The sequence below is a fragment of the Phocoena sinus genome, chromosome 3 (assembly GCF_008692025.1).
Source record: "Phocoena sinus isolate mPhoSin1 chromosome 3, mPhoSin1.pri, whole genome shotgun sequence".
Classification (NCBI taxonomy): Eukaryota; Metazoa; Chordata; class Mammalia; order Artiodactyla; family Phocoenidae; genus Phocoena; species Phocoena sinus.
Window position 1 is genome coordinate 92,984,349 of NC_045765.1, and position 10,778 is coordinate 92,995,126.

Here is a 10,778-nt window from a genome sequence, read left to right on the forward strand (position 1 = left end):
TATGTGAATAATTAATTTATGTGAAAACAATTCATTGAGGTTAAACTTAAAGCAATCTGAGATAGTCCTGAAATCAGGAAGTTTTCTCCATATATTATTATTTTTTTGAAGTCTTTAAGTAGTAAACAACTGGAATATAATAACAATATATTTTACTCCTTTGTTGGTAAGGGAATATTTTCATTATAGTGATCATTACTGTAAGCCAAACAAAAAGACTGAGAAGAGTAAAAGTAAAGATCAGAAATAAGGAAATGAGTAGGTTTTTTTGTATTTTAGTTGTGCTCACTGCAGTAATTTCTGAGAAACACAGCCACATTATAAACATGTCAATTGTATAATGGCTCTTAAAATTGGAAAAAGGCACACAATGAAAAGGAAAAGCCATATTTGTTGTGGTAAATGTTTGTAATTTCACAGACTTACATAACAATTTATATTGTTTATAATAAGGACCTTTTGTGAACCAAAAGCCATTAAATTATGTTTGGTGTATTTTATTTGAAAAGGCAAACATTTTAGAGATTACTTTTCATTAAACTGCCATAATTTTTTTTAGCCAACTGGCGCATTTATGTATGGCGTAAATTTCACAATGACATATATCAAGTCTTACTATATAAGTAATCAAATTAAGGAAGCTTTTAATAGGCATCACCAACCAATAAAAATTCTCTTTTACAAACTTATTTCATAGACTGTTTTAGAGGTTTTTATTTTTTTTCCTGCTTACAGGTTCATAAAAGGCTCTGATTTCAGGGGTATTTTAGATTCATGTAGTTATCTTAATACCAACTTTCGGGTAGTTAAGATGTATTAAGACAAATGATGCATAGAATAAAAAGTAGCAACCAATCTAAAATGAGCATGAGAAATTAGATGCTACCTGAAGTGCTTTGTATGGTTTCACTTTAGTTTAATGAATGGAATATATTTTCCAAAGGCAGGCAGAGATATTTCCAGTGATTTTTAAGCTCACTTACAAAGTTTTGTGATGAAACACTGAATTTGTATAAATTAAAAGTATGCTTTAAAGCAATTTTGTTTTATTTTTAATAAGATTTTATTTGGAAACATTTAATTAGCATTATTAATTTAACTAAAATTCCTAATTTCTCTTTTGTTAGATACTATAGTGATAGAGAGAAACACAGAAAACTGGATGATCACAGGAGTAGAGACCACAGGTCAAATTTGGAAGGAAGTTTAAAAGACAGAACTCATTCTGATCATCGTTCTCATTCAGATCATCGGTTGCATTCAGACCATCGGTCAAGTTCTGAATATACACACCATAAATCTTCCAGGGATTATAGGTATCACTCAGATTGGCAGTTGGACCATAGAGCTTCCAGTAGTGGCTCTAGATCACCACTAGATCAGAGGTCTCCTTATGGCTCCAGATCTCCATTTGAACACTCAATTGAACACAGAAGTACACCTGAGCATACCTGGAGTAGTCGGAAAACATAACAAAAACTGATAGTGTCTTTCTGGACTTTTCTTTTAGCCATATATCATAAACCAACACAGTAATTGCCTTACATGACTTGAAAGATATAAACAGATCTTCTATCAGTAGCAGTATTGTTACTTCTTTCCAGGATGCAAGGTCTATTATCCCAACAGAAGAGAAAATATTTTTATATTTAAGGATTATGCTGCACTGTACTACAAATATTGTAGTACTTTTTCTTTTCTTTTTTAAAGAAATGGAAAATGTTTACTATTACAGGGACCTCAACACTGCCCTTCCATATAGGCTGGATAAAACTGTTTTTAAGTCAGTGGTTTTAGACTGACATCCATTTAAATTATGTTTGTATATGAACTTTACTCTGACCTGTGATCTTGTTTCAGGAAGGAATGAAAGAGAGTTCTTTTCTTAATAAAGAAAACACACTCAAGGACTTTATTCACTTTCCAAAGCTACTTGTTTACATGTACACTGCGACCACCTTGCCGCTTTTCATCACAAGCTTGAATATTTAAATTCTGTACTTATATCTGTAAAATAGCCAGGAATTTCCTGTTTGTGATCTATTATTATGCCTTTTTACACACACAAACAATGGCTGTAAATTACTGTAAATGGATTAAATGAGCTTTCCTTACTTCCTTCCCCTTCTCAGGCTTTTTTTGACTGTTCCTTTCCCTACCAACTCAGGCCTTCTTATCATTTAAAAAAATATATATCAGTGTAATAACACTTTTTAATGATTTGTCTTGATGGAATCATTGTTTAGAATGTAAAAAAATGGGGAAAGGGGCCACTTAATTCCATTAGTCCTTTTTATATTGACTATTTTATTAGATACATGTTATTTCTTTCCTTTCCCTTTTTTAGTCAATATTGTGTAACAAAATGGTGAGATGATAATGTAAAATCTAAACTGCATGCTCTGGAAACAGTTTTTTCAGATGCATTTGGTTTAAAAGGGTAGGTGTATGAACACTTTCAGAATCCAAATGGCCAAAAGTTATTGTAAATCCATTTGTTTTCCTTTTCATGTGGGCAATAATGTCAAATGTGCTATGCAGCCAGGTAACATTTTAGATAAACTTGATTGACTTTTAATAAAAACTGTTACAATGCACACTGATTGTATATAAAAACCTTATATATGACAAATTAAATTTAAGAAAAAGGATATGTGGGCTCCTGTAATTTTCTGCTGCATTCTTATTCCCTCAAGCACTTAACTTTTTTTTTTAAGTAGTAACATTTAGCTTATAGAAAAGGATATTTTGATAAGCAGTTGAATATTGTTAATGTGTAGCACTATAATTAAATCTATTTTGAAGAATATATGAATCTATGAAGTAAAATTTAGATCATAGAAATCTGTTGGACTCGATTTTCTGCAGATATTATTTTAGAATGCCTTATATTTATTTACAGATTTTTTTATTTTGTTATATTCAGTGGGAATTTTTTAATCATGTGGCGTACCTTCTTGGATTTGTGCTGTGATCTAACAAATTTGAACCTTAACTGACAAATATAAGTATATTGATATATTCCTATAATATTCTTAAATGTATCTGTTGATTAGCTGTGGGAGTGATGTACAGAAATTTGTCCATAGATATATTTTTTAATATTTTCCTTTTATCCAATTAGGTCTAAAATTTACACTACGTGTACAAAACAGAGCTTCTTTATCCCCCCCCCGCCCCAGAGTTACCCTGAATGTCTTTTCCTGGTATGTCAGATAACAAGAGAAATAACTCAAATTTTTAAACATCTGATTATAATTAAACATAAAAGTGATAAAACAGTTTAGTGCTGGTACACATTTTTTAAGCCTTTTCACTTTTTTCCACTATTAGTATAAATGATTACTTTATTCTATAAGATCGCATTAATAAAAAATTATAATGCTTAATAAAATCATAATATTAACATAGCAAACAGATCAGGGTTGGCATTTTTAATTCATCACTTTGTAGCTGGGACATTTGCATTATATCCTATTGTGAAAATTTCATAAAACAGTATTACATTTTTGAGACAATGGAATGGGCTCTAACTTTCTTAATAATGCTACGTTTAGTTGAATATTTCAGTCAACTAATAGCTGAGTTGAATGAAAAATCTAAAACTATGTAACAGTTATTAATTGATGGAAAATATGTTCATTATTTTTAAGAATCAGCAATTATGTAGAAAAGGAACAAGGCATAAATTTTTTAAGACACATGAAGAAGAACATTAGTACATAGATATAACAGGAAAAATTCTCTATAAAATATGCTTAATTTTTGTCTTTTTACATGCTCATTCTGATCTGCCATTTTTATCCATTTGTGTTTAATTTTTCGAGAATGAGAGATTATGCATAGTACTGTACCAATTAACCCTCCACCTTAATAATATACAATAAATGATTCTTACTAAAAGCAATGGCCTGTTTGCGTATAAAGAAAATATTCTTTGCTTAGGGTATGTTAGAAGATAATTTTCAGACTGGAAAGCTGTGGAAAATGAGGGTGAATGATTCATTCATTAACTTCACAGTGAGTGGGCTTAATAAAATTAGAACGTTAAAGTTGCATAAAACATAGATTACATATGTAATTTCCCTTTTGTGATCTGTTTTTGAGGTTAAGTAATGAAAGTTTTGTGTAGATTATAGGCTGGTTTACACAGATTTCATTTCCTTGAAATTTATCAAGAGTATGCACAAAGGGTAAATGGTATAATTCTGTCTTTGCACCACATTACTGTTTCTGACTAGAAAATGATCATTGGACTATAGATAACTCTATGAGGGTTATTAAGGTGGGGGAATTTGAAAAAGCAACTAATCATTAAAACATAGGATTTTTTCCCTAGAATTTCCCAGCTTCATCTGAAAGTTAAATGTAAACTGCTTAATATGGCTTAACTGTTAAAATTTTGAGTAGTTCATTACTTAGCAAATAATGCAAAAAAATATTTTTAAATGTTTCTGAATTGATACATTGAAGCATATTAACATAGATACCTCTATCAAACAAGATTACTTACACTGAAGACTCAATTCAAAAATACAAACAAAACCTATTACATATTATTGCAGCACTTTATGCAAGATTGATGGATGGAACATGTTTAAAAGGAAGCAACTAGGCAATAGTGCAACAACAAAAATATCGAGACTGTCAAAACTTCTGTGTTAAATTCTTAAAGCATTTACTTTAGACATTTAAAATAATTCAACTGAAATTACATTTTCTCCTGGAAATGACTATATATTGATAGTGATTTTGCAGAATGCTTTACGGTAATTTTGTTTCTTTTTTCTTTTTTTTAGCACCTACCTAATAGGTAGATTTTATTACAGAAAATCTTTGATTCTTTATAAAGAAAGACCTACATTTAGGAAATAGTACCTATGTTAAATAATGAAAGATGAGATTACTTGGTAAAGTAGAATTTAAAAAATACTTTTCAGATTTTTTTCAAGTATGTATACAAGTTCTCCAGTGGGGCTTCATGTGCCAGATTTTCTATTGTAAAAGGCCATTAGCCATCTTGTCCTTCAGTTAAAAAAAAACCCAGAAAACCCAACCTTTACTTGAAATGGGATTGGTAGTTCAAACTCCCAAATGAAGGAGATGCCTAATTTAATTCCAAATTCTATTCTACATTTGAGTTTTGATCTAAATATTAAATTGAAGAGGTATAAGCAGTTTCAAGAAGCTCCCTAGCTTATAATGATTCTATTAAATGAGCTAAGGATAATCGATTGTATTGATGACATACATACTTCACATGCAGAACTGTGGGTTGCATTGTAATTTCATTATTGTAGGCTGCCATTAGGTTTCCAGTCTGTAGAATGAGCTATGGAATTGAATTGGCACTTATTGCTTTATTCTCTGTTTACTTTCAAAACCTTTGCTTTGTCTCTGGTGTTGTGCAGTTTCACTGTGCTAAATCTAGGTGTGGTTTTATTATTTATTTGCTCACGTCTTGCCTCTTGCCCAGTTCTTTTTACTTTTTGGAATTCCTATGGTATTGCTAGCATACAACTTTTGAATTTCTTTTCTCTGTCTCAACAGCTTTACTGTTTTTCCTTCTCCTTCCATTTCTGTGCTGAGTATCTTCAGCTTCAACCACTCCCCATGAAGTCATCTCCACTTAGATATCTAATAGACACCTAATTTTAAAATAATAAAATTTGGGCTTCCCTGGTGGCACAGTGGTTGAGAGTCCGCCCGCCGATGCAGGGGACACAGGTTCGTGCCCCGGTCCGGGAAGATCCCACATGCCGCTGAGCGGCTGGGCCTGTGAGCCATGGCTGCTGAGCCTGCGCGTCTGGAGCCTGTGCTCCGCAACGGGAGAGGCCACAACAGTGAGAGGCCCTCATACCGCAAAAAAATTTTTTTTAAATAAAACTTGATTCAACTCTTCTCCATCACTGACAGTTAAAAAAAAAAAAAAGAAAAAACCAACTTCCAAATGTTCCATAATTTTTGATAAATGGACTCGGCATTCACAGCTCACTAATCTATGACACTTTCCCCCTAGCTATTTCTGTTTGTTTTGCCTCACTCACGTTACTTCCATTGTTTTTAGAATACACCCGAGAATACTCTTGGGTCTTTGTATTGTTGTTTCCTCTATTAAGAATATTTTTATCCCTGATTTGCAGAAAACTTGTTCCCTCACCTAATTCAGATCTCAGCTCAAATGTCATCTCAGGTCTCCAAATTAGTATTCTGCCCTTATTTTTACATTCCTTATCTTGCTTTCTCTTCTAATGCTTAACCATTACTTGACTTTATTATTATTATTTTCATTTGTCATTGTCTCTTCACTAGAATGTAGTTCCAGTAGGGTAGGGCCTTTATTTTGTTCATTGATGTATCCCCAGCACCTAAAACAGTGCCTCACCTATCTTTTTCATTATTTTGACGTCTCCCAGAAATGCTATGTTCCATAAATGGCTAGTATTACCAAACTTTTCTTTCTTGTCATTGTTACGTGATCTGTTAGTATTATTGGAAACTTTTGTATGCCTTATCATCATCTCTATTACTAGAGTCTGTTTACTATCTTCCAGTTCTTAAACCTGACAAATCACCTGAGACACTTGAGAAATAGAGAAACAACTAAGTGTCATTTCCATAAATTAAACTTGGCAGAGAAGGGCCCAAATAATATTTATAGGGATTTTAATATTTATTGACTTGAATAATAGAGGTTAACTCCACTGTTATAAATAATATGCATGTGCTTACATATAAATGAAAAATTGGTTTCTGTTATTTATTTATGGCTACTTAAGAAATTTAATGATACTTTGTGAAAAGATATTCAGAGATGTGGTATGTAGTAGGAAAATATAAAACATTTTGGTTTGTCTATTTTATCTTTTGAGAGGAAATATGTTTTTAGATGGCATGCCACTGTCTTTTCCTACTCACAAGTAAAGAACATGACTTGTAAAGACACTATAATGCAAGAGAAATAGGTTGCATTTGCAATATTTCTCAAGTGAAATAGCAAAAATCCCCTCCTTTTTATTACTGAGTAGCATTTCTCGTATTGGATGTACTACAGTTTGTTTCTAACCATTCACCATACTGGGTTTCCAGTCTTTGGGTTATGAATAAAGATGCTATAAACATTTCATGTAAGGGTCTCTGGATAGACATATTCTCATTTTTCTCTGGTAAATACCTTGGAGTGGGATTGCTGGGTGGTATGGTAAACCATGTTTTACTTTATAAAAAACTGCCAAACCATTTTCCAAAGTGGATGTACCATTTTATGTTCCCACCAGATATAGATGAGAGTTCTTATTACTCTCTACTCCTGTGAGCATTTAGCATTTTAGCCATTCTGATAAGCGTGCAGTGGTAACTTAATTTGCATTTCCCTAGTGACCAGTGATAACATCTTTTAGTGTATTTATTTGCCATCCTTATCTCTTTGGTAAAGTATCTGTTCACATTTTTTCCAACTTTATAAAACAGGATTGTTGATACAAGTCATCTATCAAATAAGCTGCAAAGATTTTCTCCTACTCTATGGCTTGTGTTTTCATTTTCTTAGCAGTCTTTTGAAACGCAGAATTTAAAAAATTTTGATAAAGTCCAGTTTATCCATTTTTTTTCTCTTACGATTCATTCTTTGTGTGTAGAAATCTTTGCCTGACATGAGGTCACAAAGATTTTTTTCTCCTATGATTTCTTCTAGAAGGATTATACTTTTAGGAACTGCTTTTAAGTCTGTGATTCATTTCAAGTTTATTTTTGTATGTAGTATGAGATATGGATCAAAACTGCATGTTGGGGTGGGGTTTTCGTATTTTGTTTTTCGAATATGTATATCCCATTTTTCCAGCACCATTTATTGAAAAGACTGTCCTCTTCCACTGAATTTTTATTTCCACCTTGTTGAAGATCAGATGTCCATATACCTATGGGTCTGTTTTCTGGGCTCCCCTATTCTGGCCTATTTATATTTCTGCCCTTATGCTAACACCACACTATCTTGATTACTGTACTTTATAATAAATCATGAAATCAAGTGGTATGAATTCTAAATTTTGTTCCTTTTCAAGATTGTTTTGGCATTCTAAATTCCTTTGCTTTTTCACATACATTTTAGGATTAACTTCTCAATTTCTACCAAAAAGCCTGCTGGGATCTTTATTGAGATTATATTAAATCTATAATCAATTTGGAGAATATTGACAATTTAACAATATTGAGACTTCTGACTTACGAACCTAGTATATATGTCCATTGTTAGGTCTTTAATTTCATTACATGCTGTGGTTTTTCAGTGTACAAATCTTACACATATATTGTTAAATTTACCCCTTAGTAGTTCATATTTTTCTACTATTATGTTTTTTTAAATTTCAATTTTTAGGTGTCCATTGTTTTTTGGATTTGACCTTTATTTTGTGACCTTGCTATATTCACTAATTAGTTCTAATTCCAGATTCTTTGAGATTTTCTACGTAGATAAACACATCTTCTGTGAAAAGAAAAAAATTGTATCTTCACAATCTTGATGCCTTTTCTTCTTCCCTTAATGTCCTTTCAATGACCTCTAGTATAATGTTGGTAAAAATGGGCATCTTTAACTTATTCCCATCTGGGTTGGAAGAGGTAAGAATTCAGTCTTTCACTGCTGAGTATGGTATGAGCCATAGGTTTTTTTGTATATGACCTTTGTCATGTTAAGGAAGTTCCCTTCTAATCTTAGTTTTTGGAGTATTAAAAGAAAAATATTTGGTTTTTATTTTTAAAATAACCTTAAGTACTTTTTCATGGGATATGTGCACCTGTTGTACAACTTCTCAGATCATGGAATCAGATTGGAGACAGCCACCCTTATCACCTGTTTCATACTGATTTTCTCCCAGTACTTGTTTATCAAAGAAACCATCAAAAAACAGCTTTGCAGTGTAATGGAATATAATGATGAAACTGAACCATCTCAAGCTGGTAGTTAATGTTGTTTTGGGCCAATAGATATTTGTCACTGTGTTTCCCTTGAAAATTCAAAATTTCCTGAAGCATCCCTGTGTTTTTGCTGCATTTGCAAGCCACAGCAGTAGCCCACACACAGTCTTTAAGAATTCATTCAAACTGATTTCTTCTTACCTGCTTTTACAAAACTCTCTCTTCCTGTCATAATATGTCAAATATAGTATACAGTTAATGTATATTAGCTCCTCTTGGAGAGTCTTGCCATTCTTTATAATTCAGCTCACTTGGTTGCCTGGTGACCTCTGCTTTCTAATGGGTTCAAGAAAAACTATGTATTTTTTTTTTTTTTTTTTTTGGATTAACCATCTTTTTTCTTGTTAGGACAGGAGGAATGTTCTCTTGGAGCTATTTACATCCTGAGAAGAGAAGCTCTCAAATGAGAGGTTTTTTGAGTCAGCTTTACTGGGGTGTAATATATGTACAATAAGTTGCATGCTCTGTAAGTGCACAGTTCGGTGAGGTTTGAGAAATATATAACATACTCATGACATAGAATATTTTCATCACTCCAAAAGTTTTCATTGCCCCTTTCCAGTCAATCTCCATACTTAAACGGTAGCCCAGGAAACTACTTACTGGTCTGCTTTAAAATACTACATATTAGATTTGTCTAACAAGTTTAATATGTAAATTAATAAAAATCATACAGTGTATGCACTTTGTCTTTTCCTCCACATAGTGTTTTTGAGATTAGTTCATGTTGTTGCATATATCCGTGGTTCGTTCCTTTTTATGACTTTGTAAAATTCCATTGTATGGATATACTGCTCACCTCGTTTCCAGTGTTTAGCTAATATGAATAAAACTTCTTTGAACATGCCTTTACAAGTTGTTTTTTGCATATGTTTTTATTTCTTGGGTAAATACCTTGGAAAAGAGTTGGTAAGTCATATGGCAAGTACTTAATGAGCTTTTAGAGAAACTACCAAACTGTTACATAAAACAGCTGTGTCACTTTGCAATGTATGAAAGTTCCAGTTGTTCTGCATCCTTGTCAGCATGAGCTATTGTCAAGTTTTTTTAAGCTATTGTAATAGTTGTGTAATGCAGTCATATTATGGTTTTAATTTGCATTTTATTGATAACTGATGATATTGATCTCTTTTCATGTGCTTTTTGGCCATTTGTATGTCTTATGTAAAGTACCTGCCAAATCTTTTGCCTATTTTGTAGTTTGTTTTCTTGCTAGTGAGTTGTAAGCTTTTTTATCTGTTGTAGTTTTGAAGACATTTTATTTTTTAGAGCAGTGTTAGGTTAACAAAATGGAGCAGAAGCTATAGAGATTTCTCGTATACCTTCTGCTCCCACACATGTATAGTGTCTCCCATTATCAACATCCTCCATAAGCACTTTTAATATGCATTATGAACACCAGTTCTTTATCAGATATGTATATTGTAAATATTTCCTCCAAATCTATGATCTGCCTTTTTTTTCCCTAACTAATTTGCAAAGAAGTTTTAAATCTTTACGAAGTCCATTTTCTAATTTTTTCCTTAATATTTTTACATTTTGTATCCCATGTAAGAAATCTTTGTCTAACCTAAAATCTCAAAGCTTTTTTTTTTCTAGAAGAGTTTTCGCTGTTCTATTAGATCATTGTTTCAGTTCAAGTTAGGTTTTTCTGTGCAATGTGAAGAGTTGAGATTCATTTTTTTCCCTCCATATGGATGTCCAGTTTCTGTAGCATCATTTATTGAAAAGAGTAACCTTTCCTCATTGAATTTTTTGACTCCTTTATAAAAAAAAAAATTGACCACGTGTGTGTCTATTTCTGG

At 32.2% G+C, this 10,778-nt stretch overlaps 1 protein-coding gene across 3 annotated transcripts in view; it reads left to right on the plus strand.

Annotated features, from left to right (window-relative positions):
• Positions 1 to 9,352, plus strand: part of CHD1 (chromodomain helicase DNA binding protein 1) — an 81,968-nt gene extending 72,616 nt beyond the window's left edge. For all 3 annotated transcript variants that reach the window (XM_032625628.1, XM_032625629.1, XM_032625630.1), the window contains one exon: positions 1,128 to 9,352. In XM_032625628.1, coding sequence (XP_032481519.1) covers positions 1,128 to 1,473 — 346 coding nt within the window. In that variant the 3' untranslated portion in view covers positions 1,474 to 9,352. The remainder of the gene's footprint in view (positions 1 to 1,127) is intronic.
• The last annotated feature ends 1,426 nt before the right edge of the window (positions 9,353 to 10,778 follow it).